The sequence below is a fragment of the Triticum aestivum genome, chromosome 3D, assembly GCF_018294505.1.
Source record: "Triticum aestivum cultivar Chinese Spring chromosome 3D, IWGSC CS RefSeq v2.1, whole genome shotgun sequence".
Lineage (NCBI taxonomy): Eukaryota > Viridiplantae > Streptophyta > Magnoliopsida > Poales > Poaceae > Triticum > Triticum aestivum.
In genome coordinates, this window is record NC_057802.1 from 8,236,446 (window position 1) to 8,250,860 (window position 14,415).

Sequence of the window (14,415 nt, forward strand, 5' to 3'; positions counted from 1 at the left end):
GAACCGGGACCAATGCCCCCTTTAGTCCCGGTTGGTGCCACGAACCGGGACCAAAGGCCTAGTGCTGCCCCACGTCAAAAGTTTAGTCCCACCTCGCTAGTTGAGAGGGCTCGAGAGTGGTTTATAAGCTCTGCTGCGCCCACCCTCTCGAACTCCTCTCAACTGCAGGCTTTCGGGCCTAACCGTTCTCTCTGCCTGTGGGGCCTACTGGGCCTTCTGCGGGCCTGAATCCTGGCTCATGGATGGGTTTCAAGTCATATTCAGGCCGTGGTGGCCCAGTAGGTGGCATAATTTTTTTCTCTGTTTTTTGTTTTCTCTTTTGCTTTATTTGTTTTGTTTTGTTTCTACTTACAACAAAAAACATATTTATTTTATTTCTAATTACTTATGTATTTTACTTTAGTTATTTTATTTTTATTTATTTTACTGCTGCTATTTTTATTTAATTTATTAAGGTTTATTTATTTTAGTTACTATAGTTTATTTTATTAAGGTTTATTTATTTTTATTTATTTTATTAAGGTTTATTTATTTATTTACTATAAAAATGAACATAGATGCGCCTATAGAGAAAATTCAACCTAAATTCATAATAAATTTCTATGAAATTCAAAGAAATTTACTGTGAATTTAGGTCAAATTCCCTTTATAAGGGCATCTATTTTCACTTTGAGAGGAGCTCAACAAGGCAGAGAGGGACGGGCTTATAAACTGGTGTGAGCGCCCTTCGGTTGGCGAGGTGGGACTAAACACTGGCCGCAACTAGGACCAGCCCTTTAGTCCCGGTTTGTGGTATGAACCGGGACTAAAGGGTGGTGGGCCAGGAGCGTGGCCCATTGGTCCCGGTTTGTCCCACCAATCGGGACCAAATGGTCCGGACGAACCGGAACCAATGCCCCCACGAGGCCCGGCAGGCCCCTGGCCGCACGAACCGGGACCAATGCTCACATTAGTCCCGGTTCGTGACTGAACCGGGACTAATGTGAATATTGCCCTGTGACCAAAGCCCAGTTTTCTACTAGTGCATGCCTCCTCAACTCCCCATAGGCCCAAAAGTCGTCGAAACCTTCTTAGGGTAGTCACGCCGTGATGCATGGTGATGCCATGTGCCGACTCGGCGGCGCAGACCCCACCAATTGTAGTCTCGAAAGCGTGCTGCGGCAGGAGCGACAACCATACCGGAGTGAGGCAGGCCCGAGCAACTACCCCTTAACCTAACCGTCGTCTCCTCTCCTCCCTAATGTCGCCTCCATCCCCCGCATAGTCTTGTACCTCCATCGCACCGATCGTCATCCAGGTATGGTTCCACAAGACAACAGACGACCATGGTGACGGCGGGCTCTTTAGCCGCCCCCTCGGCGTGCCCGACCACACTTTCTTCCCTCCTAGCTTCCAACTCCACCTCGACCCCGGCATGTGCTGGCCATCCTCGACTCCGCCAACAACGACAACGACCCCGACATCAGTCATGGACCTCGAGTGCTTCACCACACATGAGATCAAACATGTGTCGGGGCTACGGAGCGGCGACAAAGTTGAGAGGGGGGAGAGGAGAGGGCTATGGCCGTGAAAAAATAATCCCAAGGATCTTTTTGAAAAAAAGAATTGGACACGTGTCGATCGAGCGACGATTTGTATCGATATGCACCCGAAAGCGGGGTGCCAGGTTCATGTTCCCGTGGTGAACGTTTTTAGATGGCGTGCAACGCAAGTTTGGGAGTGGCCGTCCCCGTAACCGCTCCCCGTCGTTACCGACTTGCAAATTCCCCAATCCCACCCCAAACCCTAGGTAATTACATCGACCCCCCTGCCCCGTTCCCCACCGTGTTTCAATTTCGCTTCCCGCTGCCCCTGTTTCCTTCCCGATGGAGAAATCCTCGGGACTCGGCGGCGTCTCCTCCGCCCCCGCCACCGCGCGCCGGCCGCCGACCCCCTCCGCCTCCGCCCCCGCCACCGCGCGCCGGCCGCCGACCCCCTCCGCCTCCGCCCCCGCCACCGCGCGCCGGCCGCCCGCCCCCTCCGCCCCCGCCCCCGCGCGCCTGCCTCCGCGCGCCTGGGCGTCGTCCTCGATGGCGGCGTCGTCCTCGACGGCCGCCGCGGGCCCCTTCCCCGCCGACTTGGAGGGCGAGACCGTCCGCTTTCGCTGCCGGTCGCAGGCCTACAACGCGGCCGTCCACGCGGTGCGCGAGGAGGTCAGCTCCTCGACCGTGCATCTCAAGATCACTGAGAAGACCCCCAGGCGCCGCTTCTCGGCTGGTGAGCCCGCCACGCTGCAGGCCGCGGACGGCGCGCGCTGGGCCGGGAAGGTCGCCGATCCCGACGGCGAGGGTTGCGCTCTGATGCTCAACTCGCTGTACAGCTGGGTATTCGTTGATGTACCTTCAGGTTCGAACCACCTCCTCTCTTCCGGTACCCAACCGTGGTCTGTGCGTAGTCGCAGCGCTGGGTGTGCCGTGTCGTTGGTTGATTGAGGCGAGGGACTCGTTGGAGATAGGTTGTATCCTAGAGTATATTACAGGAATTGAGGAAGAGCAATTATCCTTGCACAAGCAGAGGAAGGATAGGAGGAACAGAGTAGGTGCCGCCTGATCCACTGGATGCTGCGAGGGTTTCATTGGGGAATGGGGATAGGTTGTATGTTAGAGTATAGGAATTCGTTGGTTGTATGTGAGTATAGGGATTCGTTGGTTGTATGTTAGCGATTACAACCAGTTAGAGGAACTTGCAGAAGGGAAGGGTAAGAGGAATAGAGGACAGTGTACAAATGGATTGACATGAAGCAGGCTGGGTGTGTGTGGCTAATACTGAGGACTTTGAGAAATTGGAGAATTCTCTTCAAAGGGTAGAGGAGCCATGCATGAGGATCTCATGCATTCTCAAAACCCCCTTCCAGATCACAGTGGGGTGATAGCAGCTTTATCACGCTTTGGTTGTAAACAGGTTGCGACCTGCCAGGACAATAACACCACATTCAAACTCAAAGTTGGACTTATTGGTGAGTATTAATGCTTAGTTAAAAATGTAAAATACATGTTGCTGCACTTGCATAACATTTTCTAACTTGCTTCTGTTTTCAAGGCTTTGGATCCATCGGAAGGCAAGTAGCCGAGGCTTTATTTGAGATGAAAGATGCCGACCTGATAGCAATATGTGATAGCTCGACAGTTGCTGAAATGGTAAGAGAAACTTGAAAACCTAACTGCATTATTAAGTTCTTTCGTCGCCTCTGGCCCTACTTGGTATTTTTTTGCTGGAACGGCTGGGCCCGGTTCGGTGGGGGCTGGGGCTGGGGCTGGGGCTGGAGGTCCTCTTGTGTTTAGATCTGATAGATTAGTTAGTCTTTTCCTTCTAGCATTCTTGTTTGTTCCCACAGATCCACCGCTGGCTAGGAATTATGCAAAATCTTGATGTCTATACCATCCATTTCATGAATCATTCAGCATGCAGTAGTTCAAGGGAAAATAGGTGGACATCTCAATTAAAATGAAAGAAAACAAAACAGATAATCTACAAGTGTAAAACTAACTCCTGCACAAGCACCAACAAATGATCGTTGATTGTGGAATCCATCATTTATCATAAACATTATTTAATGCAAATCAGTGAAACTGAAGTTCAGCAAGTAATTATATTTGTGCAGGCTATTGCTTGGAAGAGCAGCAAGATCAGTTTAATGGCCTCTGGTGAAAGTTCACTCATGTTCATGAAGCAAACTACTGGATTTGGTAAAAATGTTGGCGTCCTGGTGTCAGTTCTCAACCCCAGGTAACTGCCTGTTGTACTTGACTGTACTTGTACTTATAACTGGGGTTATTAAATTTGATTGTAACTCTGCTGTACTTCTCTTTTTTGGAACCAGGCAACACGAGAAATGCCCTTGGGGCAACATTCCTGTGAATTATGTTATTGATACACTTAGTCTCTTCTCCGAGGACAAGCACTTTGTGTACTCAGCACACGACCGGGTTGACCCACCCTGTACCGATGGCAGAATTGATACCGATTTGCCAAAGCAGCTGCCAAAGAGCCTACCTGGTACTGTCTACACAATGATGTATGCTGACGAGCGAGTTCCCAATGGCTTCGATCCCTCAGTGAAATACTTGAAGGTTATGGTCAATTCTGAAGCTGTTAAGAAGGTACGGTATTTCCAATAACTTGTTATTTTCTTTACATACATTTGTTATTTCCGTGCTTGAGAATTACTGCAAGTTTGTAAATGATTGAACGTCAATTTCTTAAAGATTTACGGATGTGTCACATATAATATTTGTGCAGTCTATTGTTGAAAATTTACCTGAATGGAAAGGTGTCTCCGCAAACATTTGCTTCTATGCTGAAACTGACCCAACAAAGAGGCTATGTGATCCGCTGACGGAGCTTCTTTCCAGGTAAGTTCCTGCAACTGTCCAAGGTGTGTTCTTTTGTGAACACCCTCCTCTGAAATGGAGATCTCTATATGATAGATATCTCATCCTGCGTTCCTGCAACTGTCATGTGTTGTGTTGCTGTGGTGCTCTCTACGATGTATTATTACTGCATAGTGTACTAAACCATTAGAACAGCGTATAAGAAATGTAATTTTGTTGTTTGCATCAGTTCAACAATCTGGATTTAGTGTTAGGAATGTTAAAGGCCCCCTTTGTTTGGGCTACAGATTCCTGAGAATCACCATGGCTGTGGATTCCTGAAAATCACTTGTGGTTGTAGATTCCTGAGAACCAGAAGCTGATTGTTTGTTTACCCCGCTGCTGGATAGCTGTAGGAACTGTAGGTGTTTTGCAATGTCAATAATGCCCCTAAATGTTGAGTATGACATTTATATGCGATTCGGTGCACATTAGTTGTTTTCTCGAGTTTAGACTGAGATGAAATGTATGTATACTGGTTTTGGTCGGTTTTGTTCTCTTTTTAGTTTTGGTCAGAGCTAGATCATGTGAACCTGGTTATGAACCTGAACCTGTCATGAACCTGGTTACTGTCATGAACCAACCAGCTAGATTCATTTGACCACAGAACAACAGAACCTGGTTACTGTCATGTGAACCTGGTTAGAAATCGATGTCTTTGTTTGAGATTCTCATTTTAGAAGGCCTAGAATCTGAGTCCAGTAGCTGTAGCTCAAACAAAGGCCACCTAAATCATTTGACCACAGAACAGCAGAATGTATCTGATTTTGTTGTTGTCCGCGTCAGTTCATCTGATTTTTATGTTAGGAATGGCTTTACAAATACTTGGTGGTTCAGATTTTGATGTTATTATTCTTTTATTTGAAATCTATAGAGCTAAGAACTTACACAATTTGCATTTCTTTTTCAGCAACGAGGAGCAGGAGGCTGAAGAGAACGAACCAGGAGACGGGTTGATCTCTGTATTGACCTGTTGCATCCGTATCCTGAAGTCTGTGGCAATCGGAGGCATCTTCTTGATGTTCTAGAGAAGATACCGGGCTGTGGCAATCGGAGGATTGTACTTGTATCATAGTCACCGCTTGCTTCCTAACAGCTTGACACAGTACAGATGCCAGCACTCCGTTGGCTGTGTGGCGGACGAATGAAGGAACGAATGAACAGAAAATATGCTAGGTGGCGGACGTGTGTTGGTGTGATACAAATGACGAACAGAGCTGGATGATCACGTGTGGTACACTGCCATGTACTGTATATACAAGTAAAGCTTCAGGTAGTGGATGTGTGAAATTAAGCATGCTGGTCGGTCTGCTGAATGCCCAGCCACGTCGCCAGCCCCGCACGTACGCGATGGCCGTGGCAACTCAGGGCTTCCCACTTGTGTGTTGTGTCCGCAAGTTGAAAGCGGGTAAACGCGGCCCTCATAAAACCCACATAATGTTGCATGTAAATGCCGTTGCACGTAACGCATACATACTACTGTAGTGCAACAGATGACGCCATTGATGTCCTCCACTTCTCGAGTCCACTACCTCCTGCCGCTTCCATGGCACATGACCGATCCAACGAGCAGCTGAGCTCAGGATTCGTACATGGACGTGAAAGCCACTGCTTTTGTTCTACCGTCCTTCGCGCACCATGGCTCTCGTTGCTACTATATTGTTGCAGGCTTGCAGCACAGGTGCGTCGATATAGGATCGTAAGAACTACATTCAGGTCAATATAGCATGTGAAGATTTTCTCCAGTTAGCATGTGAAGTCCATATAGGATCGTAACAATTGGCATCTCAGTGCTTTGATCCTCGTTTCCCACTTCCTCTGCTGGTCAAATTACGGTTGGTTGCATGATCCCTAAAACCCCTTCTTGGGAACACCTTAGCTCAGGTTGGATTGCGGTTGTGACAAATTGCTCTTCACTACCATTTGACGAAATGGCTCAGGGTGACCAGATGAACACGATGCTCAAATTACCGACGCGGATCTAAGAGGATGTCGCCACGAAACAATGAGAAGCTTGATGAATACTTCGCCAAGCTTGATCCTTTTCAGAAGGAGGTGCAGTCGGTGCGCTAGGCCCTTAATGATTGAAAGTCGCAAGTGGAGCAACACACATCACTCGCTTGCGAGCGACGATGCACAAGATCTGTAGGAATTCGTAGAGTATCCTTTTGCGGATCCGAGCAAGACATCTCTGTGTTTCATGGAGAAATCCTAAATGGTAGAGTAAATTGCCAAAAACCATCACAATTGCGTCAAATAGTGTGAAATACCATCGTTTTCATAAAAATTTGTTGAAAACACCATGGTGCCGGACACTGAAACTTCACACGACAGCTGACAGATAGAGCCTACTGTAAATGATGATGTGGCAGCCAATATTCACACCGTAGAACAACTCCAATGGGCCAATCCAAACGGACGGCGCATTTGTCCGCTTTTTGTCCGTTTGGGTCGGCCGCCCGCCCGGCGTACTCCCAATTTTGCATTTGAGTCGGCAGTGCGCTCAATGCGCCGACCTATTTCATGCCCGCATTCAACTTTTAAATAAAAAGGGCCCGCGGCCGACATGCCAGCGGCCATGTCTCATGCCGGCACCATGCCAGCGCCGGCATACAATGCCGGCTTCAGAAAATATCACCACAGTTTATGCTGGCGCACTCGCCAGCCGGCCGCACACATGCCAGCACATAAAAAAGGGTGGGACTTGAGTTCGACCACGCCATCTCGGCTCCCGTGGTCATGCTTGCACACCTCGTCCTCGAATAAAGGCTCCACGTCGATGTCGCACTCGTCCTCTTCCTCTAGCACGTAGTCGTCCGGGAACTCGTGGGCGAGGGGGAAGCCGCCCAGGTCGACGCCGACCTGATCACGCATGAAGGCCGCCTGGTCGGGATCATAGCCAGCGGCCGGCGTGAACGCCCCGCGGCCGTCCTGGCTTTGTGTCTCGTCGGGATCGTAGCCAGCGCCCGGCGCACCGCCCTCGAAGATGAGGTTTTGCATGAAGTCCTTGTCGACGGCGGACGGCATTCCCTCGAACAGGTCACGAGCGTCTGGGAGCCCGCCGGCCGGCGCCTGCCGCGCGCGTTTCCTCGTGCCGCCGGACGACGAGCCACCAACCACCGGGGTGGCGTTGAGGTCGATGGGCGCTGGCGCATGCGTGGAAGGCGCGACCACGCTCACGTCGGGTGAGCACTCCCCGGAGAGGCGGGAGGCCTGCGGGTAGACGTGGAAGCCGGGGACCGGGTTGCAAGCCGACGCGCGGGGTGACTCAGGCAGCACCATCCGAGGAAACGCCGACGAGTCGGTGCTGGCCGCGGCGACGGCGGCTTGGACGAGGTTGTGCTGGCTAGGGTTTACCCCTAGCATGTAGAGCGCCTCCCTCGTTGCCGCGGCGACGCGGGCATTGGTGAACTCCTGCTGCGCGGCGGCGACGGCGGCCTCATCCCTCGCGTCCGCGGCGTGCCTCCGGCCCTTCCTCTTGGCCGACTCCCTTGCCCGTTGTTCGGGCGTCAGCGCCTTCTTCGGCTTGGTCGTGGCGGCGGTCTTGCGCGGGGCACGAGGCTTGCCTTTCCCGGAGGGGGCGACGACGCCGGACGAGGCGAGGGAGGCGAGGCCGGCGGCGGCGTCGAGGTCGAGGTCGATGTCGTCGCCCATGGTTGGGGCGGGAGCGAGCGCGCGCGGGCGGGAGTGTTTCTGGGAAAAATGACCGGCGGGCCCGGGGAGATGAGTAGGCGCGCGCGCGTCCGTCTCGTGTCCGCGCCGACGCAAATCAGGCTCAAAATTGGGCCGGGAATGGGTCGCCCGCAGACGAAAAACGGACGCAGGCGGACGAAATGGGTCGCCCCATTGGAGTTGCTCTTAGGGTAGACCGTTATGTTGACGTAGGACCCACGTGTCATTATCTACATACCCCTCCTCGCCGTCGTCCACCCGCGGCAGTTCCCCGCGCCAGAACAGCAGCTTCCGGGGCGTCATCGCAGGAGTAGCGGGCGCCGCCGCTCGTTCCAGAGGCCCGGCCTGGTTGGTCTAGCAGCCTACGAGGACACGTAGGACCGACCAGCACCGGCCACGGCCTAGCACCGCGTCCCTCTGCTGGGCGCACGCGCATGTGCGCCGGCGTCAACGACGGTGACACGCGCCGACGCGCGCGAGTTCCTCAGCATGTTTGGGCCGCCGGAGAGCAACAACATGTTGCGGCCGCTCGACTCGGTGATGCTCCAAGCGAACCAGTCGCCCTCCGTGAGGACGTACTACGTCCAGCCGCAGGCGTGGGACGTTGTGGAGCTCCATGCCTCGCCGCCCTCGCTCTGCGACTCGTCGGCACCGCCAAGGCTCCACGGACCGCACACGTCGAAGCCAGCCCGCCACAGACGGCCGTGGCTCGCCTAGTTCCCACCTGGTGGGCGCACGCAGGGTGCTCGACTTAATGTCGAGGGAGCTGCGGGAGAGGTGGTCTGCGGAGAAGCCATTGTGCGCGTGTGCTCGGGCTCCTCGGAACTTCGGAAGACGACGACGTCGACGAGGCTGGAGCTCCACCTTGCCAAGCTCTCTTGCGTGTTGTCTAAAGAGCTCCATGCCCCGGTGTGCTTTGGGCCTGGGAGCCACGCCCAAAGGCCTTGCTCACGTACTCACGTGCTCAGCCGGAGCAGACAGAGAGGGCGCCTGTGCTGCTCCCAGCGTAGCACTGCCGTTCGCTGACCAACAGCCGGAGCAGCAGGACCAGACAGAGTGCTCAGGATTGCGGATACCTGCGCCCTACATGACCGAATCCTGCTCGGTCTGCACGTGCAGAGGGCGCCGGAGCTCGCCGGACGGACGCTGGGCTGGGCGTGCGTTGGCACGGGCGCACGCAGCGTGCAGCGCGACATAGGGCGAGGCCAAGGAGTACGCGGGCGGGGCAAACAGGATCTCGCCTAGCTCGACCCCGTGGCGGCCATGGTGACCGGTGGCGACGACGAGAGCATGGAAGAGGGTAGAGCCGCGGGTTCGGATGCGGAAGAAGCGGCAAGGGACCACGCCGCTGCCGGTGGCCACGGTGGCGGCGGCGGTCATGCCGACGGCGATCTCCAGTGCGCTGGACGCTCTTCCTGATCAACGGCTGAGCTATATATATATATTTTTCTTTTGTTTTATTTCTCTCTATGTGACAGATGAACCCCATATATTATATACTTCCTCCGTCTCAAAATAAGTGACTCAACTTAGTACAAAGTTAGTATAAAGGCGAGTCACTTATTTTAGGACGGAGGGAGTATTAGTAACCGTTAGAGATAAACGCACCATTGGTCATTGAACTCTCACAAGATGAGCACATTGGTCACTCTTCTCTCAAAATGTGATGAATCGGTCGCACCACTCAATTTTATGAGCAAATTGGTCACTCTACCATTTCCGGCCGTAACGGGCGTGAGGTCGCATCGGCCTGGGGTGGTGCGAGTGTGTGGGCTTGGCTGTCAGAGGCTGCGGCCGGAGCAGGCTTGCGTGGTGTGGCCTTCTTGAGGATGCGTGACATGGACTCTGCGAAGCCTTGGATAAGATGGCGAGGCACGAAGTGGTTGTTGTCTGCGCGTGCGACAAAGGACGTAGGCGACGATGCACACGGGATGCCGACCACAAGCGCCGTGGACTCCGCGAGCGTGAGTGTAGCTACCTAGGCGGTGATGTTTTGGTTATTCCGATGAGATGTTATGGGGAGGGCGCTCATGTGCTGGTCCACCGTGTTGGTAACGACGCGAGTGCTACCATGCCGGAGATGAAGCAAGTACTACCATGCCGGAGATGGAGAAGGGGCCGGCTTGGCCACAATCGAGAAGGGGAGAGGTGTGTGAGACGATGCTGATGACCTTCTGGCGAGGAATTGTCATGTATCTTACCTGGCGGCGAGGTCGGACGTCGTCGGCAGTGAGCCAATGGTCCGGTGCAAGCAACACGAGGTGGTCCTCTGGGCGAGGCGAGCTGGCACAACGCTACACCGCGTCCCACAGTTGCGTCTGGGCATAGTACGACCTCACGAACAGTAAGAACCACAGCGGAAGCGACAAAAATTCAGACAAATACATAGTGGTTGCGGGATTGAGGCTACTACGTCCAGGCTCCATCAATTCTATGTCCTTTTTCTCTAGGTGGCTCGCTCGGGCGTATTATGTGGCCACGGAGTGCACGGGGGAGCGCGGTGCAGCGGGCTAGCGAATGAAGGAACCTCCACCCCAATTGAGGGAACACCACGCCACAACGGGAGCGGTCATCGAGAGAAAGACGCAATGGGCTCGCCATCACGCTCGTCGGCGGCAGCAACGGCGCACGTGGCGCGCGACGGCGATGGTAGCAGTGCTGCAGATCGTGTGTGGCGGTAGTGGCGTCGGGGCATGGCATGACGTGGTGCATCTTAGTGTGAGCGGCCTCGGCAACGGCCATAGCGCACGGCGGTCGGCGGACGAGAGCCCATCGCTTGGTAGCTTCGCGTCGAGTTCCTGTCTAGAACAAGCACCAGCGGAGCAAAAAATCCTCAAAGGGTCCAAACTATGCTCCACATCTTCCCAGGGCCCTTCTTGCAAAAAAATCCCGCCATCTGACATGCGCATGTGGTGTGTGCGTGGACCCAGCGCCAAGTCAGCATGCCACCTCAGCGCCCGTTACGGCTGGAAACGGCAGAATGACCAGTTTGCTCATAAAAATGAGTGTTGTGACCGGTTCATCACATTTTGAGCAAAGAATGACCAATATGCTCATCTCGCGAGAGCTCAATGACCAATGGTGTGTTTATCTCTAACCGTTATCCCATGCCACGTGTGGCTCTAATGGGTCCCACTGTCAGTTTTCTGGTCAAAACGCGGTCAATCATTGTTTTAGTGTTCTTGGCACCATATTACTCAAAATCGGTGTTTTCAGGAAACATTTATGGAAATGATGGTTTTCGCACTATCCGACACAATTATGGTGGTTTTTGGCTATTTACCGTAGGAAGAAATGCTGTGAAACTGAAAAGTATTTTCAATTATGTCAAACTCCTCAAGCCTCTTGGAAGGACTATGCGATGATGTATTTTAGAAGTCAAGAGAAAATGTGGTTGCCTTCAGTAGGAATGAAGATAGAGAAAATGGTGTGGGAAGAATTTTGCGAGTTTGTTTGTCTTAATTTTGGTAAACTACAATTTCAAGCACTGATTCGATGTTTGACACATGTGAGGCAGGTTGACAGTGTGCATGAGTATATAGAGACATCCAATCCCCTCATGCATCAAATGTTAGCTCATAATCCATAATTAGACCTAGTGATCTGTACTACTTTTATTGATGGTTTGAAGAAACCTATTAGATGTGTAGTTCTTATTCAAAGGCCGCCGGATTTGGATACTGTTGGTTCTCTTGCTCTTTTATAGGAGGAAGTTGTTAGAATTATTGGGATTTAAACCATCTGTTATATCCAATAATTTCTAGGAAAATCCCATAGGCCCATGTGGCACGTTCATGCATGATAAGAAAGAAGTTAAAATATTTGCGCTAGTGGAAAATGAAACCGAATGGTGGTGAATGATGACATTCATCTCCTCATTGATGGCATCAATATTTTGGTTTTGGTTTCATTTCTTCATTAGTACATTGGTTTCTTCATACCGTGCGTACTAGCATATTTTGTCATGCAAGAACTTGAAACGATTTGCCTACTAATGGGAGACGAAACTGACCACTTAATAGGATTTTTAGTGCGTCTGTTTCTCCTCCCCTTAATGAGAATTAGTGCGTCCATTTCAGTTTCATCTCGTTGCTCCTATAAGAGGTCGCTCCTCTTTCCAACGAGACACAACTCTTCGCATTGTTCCAGAGCATTGCACCGTCTACCTCTTTCCCATCTCGCTTCCTGGCATGCACCGGAGAGTGAGACAGCAGGCCTCCGAAACCCCGCCTCTTGTGATCCGGTACGGGAGAGGGGCGATCAGGTTTTTGGGGAGCGTCCTTACGCGACTGCTGGAGTCTTGTTCATCATGGCTGCAAACGGCGACATCACCGGCGACGAGTTCCCCAACGACGACTTCTTCCCCGACGTTAATGACCTCTTCAGCGACATGACAATCGGACATCTGCACCTTCTGCTACTGCGCCGTATGCCATCTTATCCTCACTGTTATGGCTAGCATTTGGTTTATTGCTAATAGCAATTGACATGGATATGATGCATTTTGCTTATGATTTTGATTGTATGACTAGTCTCAACGAATTGTTGCTAGTTTCTAGTTTCATCAATATATTGCTATTCATGTTTTATCCATTATTTTTCTGGATTAAAGTAAACGGGAAAATGCCTAATTATTCAACAATCCAAAAACCTGATATATGTAGGCAATTTTCTCCTATTGCTTTTGCTGCAACTCTCAACCCCGCACCATTTGAGGGCGTGAACTATAAGAGGTGGCGTGCGAGGGCAGTTCTTTGGCTTACCACCATGAACTGTTTTCACGCCTCTAAAGGCAAGCCAGAGGGAGAGCTGACTACTGAGCAGGAGCAAGCTTTCCAGGCTACAGACACCCTCTTTAGAGGTGCTGTCTTGAGTGTTCTTGGCGACAAGATTGGTGATCCATTCATGACCATCATGGTCGGTAAAGATATGTGGGATGCACTCGAAGCCAAGTTTGGAGTCGCGGACGCAGGAAGTGAGTTGTATATCATGGAACAGTACCATGACTACAAGATGACTGATGACCGCTCCGTTGTTGAGCAGGCTCATGAGATTCAGTCGCTCACTAAAGAACTTGAGCATCTCAATTGTGTGTTACCGGACAAATTCATTGCCGGAGGCATCATTGCCAAGCTTCCTCCTTCATGGAGGAATTTTGCTACCTCTCTGAAGCATAAGAGGCAAGAGTTTACGGTTGTCAATCTAATTGGCACTCTTGATGTAGAAGAGAAGGCGAGGGCAAAAGACACATGTGCTCGTTTCCATGAGGGGAATTCCAGTGCCAATTTGGTACAAAAGAGAAATTTCCAAACCCACAAACCCAAGAACAAAAACTATGCGGGCAAAGGAAAATTTGATGGCAAGTACAAAGCCCCACAACCTGTCAACTTCAAGAAGAAGAAGGATACTTATAAGAAGAAAGGAAAGTGCCATGTATGTGGCAGTGAAGAACATTGGGCTTCATCCAGCAAGGACCGCTGGGACATGCGTCAGAATGAGAACAATAGCAAGACCGCTAATGTTGTTATTGGCGATGTTGACATGAAAGATGTCGGGTATGGTAAATTTCCTACCATCCTTTCAGTATGTCATTCTCCAGATTGGTGGATTGACACCGGTGCCAATGTACATGTGTGTTCTGACATAAACATGTTTTCTTCTTATCAGGTCGCAAGAACTACACCCGTGCTGATGGGAAACGGGACACATGCTTCTGTTCATGGTGTTGGTACGGTCGATCTGAAGTTTACTTCGGGAAAGATCGTGCGACTGAAGAACGTGCAGCATGTCCCTGCTATAAATAAAAATCTTGTCAGCGGTTCTTGTTTGTGTCGAGATGGTTATAAATTGGTATTTGAGTCCAATAAGGTTGTAGTATCTAAGTGTGGACAATTTGTTGGGAAGGGCTATGAGAGCGGAGGCTTGTTCCGCTTATCTTTGTCAGACTTTTGCACTAAAGTTATTAATCATGTTTGCAGTGAAACCGAATCAAATGTTTGGCATTCACGACTTTGTCATATTAACTTTGCTGTCATGACGCGGCTAGCAAATTTGAGTTTAATCCCAAAATTTACAATTGTCAAAGGTTCTAAGTGCCAAATTTGTGTGCAAGCAAAGCAACCTCGCAAGTCTCATGCGACTGTTAAGGCGAGGAATTTGGCACCACTTGAACTCATACATTCAGATCTTTGTGAGATGAATGGTGTGTTGACAAAAGGTGGAAAAAGATATTTCATGACTCTAATCGATGACTCTACTAGATATTGCATGATATATTTGTTGAAAACAAAAGATGAGGCTTTGCACTACTTTAAAATCTACAAAGCCGAAGCAG

The 14,415-nt window shown here is 50.9% G+C and overlaps 1 protein-coding gene across 1 annotated transcript; it reads left to right on the forward strand.

The window, feature by feature from the left end:
• The first annotated feature begins 2,079 nt into the window (after window positions 1-2,079).
• On the forward strand, window positions 2,080-5,865 carry LOC123073687 (uncharacterized). Its single transcript, XM_044496745.1, has 6 exons — window positions 2,080-2,995; window positions 3,079-3,176; window positions 3,641-3,765; window positions 3,860-4,139; window positions 4,279-4,391; window positions 5,320-5,865. The coding sequence occupies exons 1-6, from the start codon at window positions 2,854-2,856 to the stop codon at window positions 5,435-5,437; spliced, it is 876 nt and encodes a 291-aa protein (XP_044352680.1). The 5' UTR covers window positions 2,080-2,853; the 3' UTR covers window positions 5,438-5,865.
• The last annotated feature ends 8,550 nt before the right edge of the window (window positions 5,866-14,415 follow it).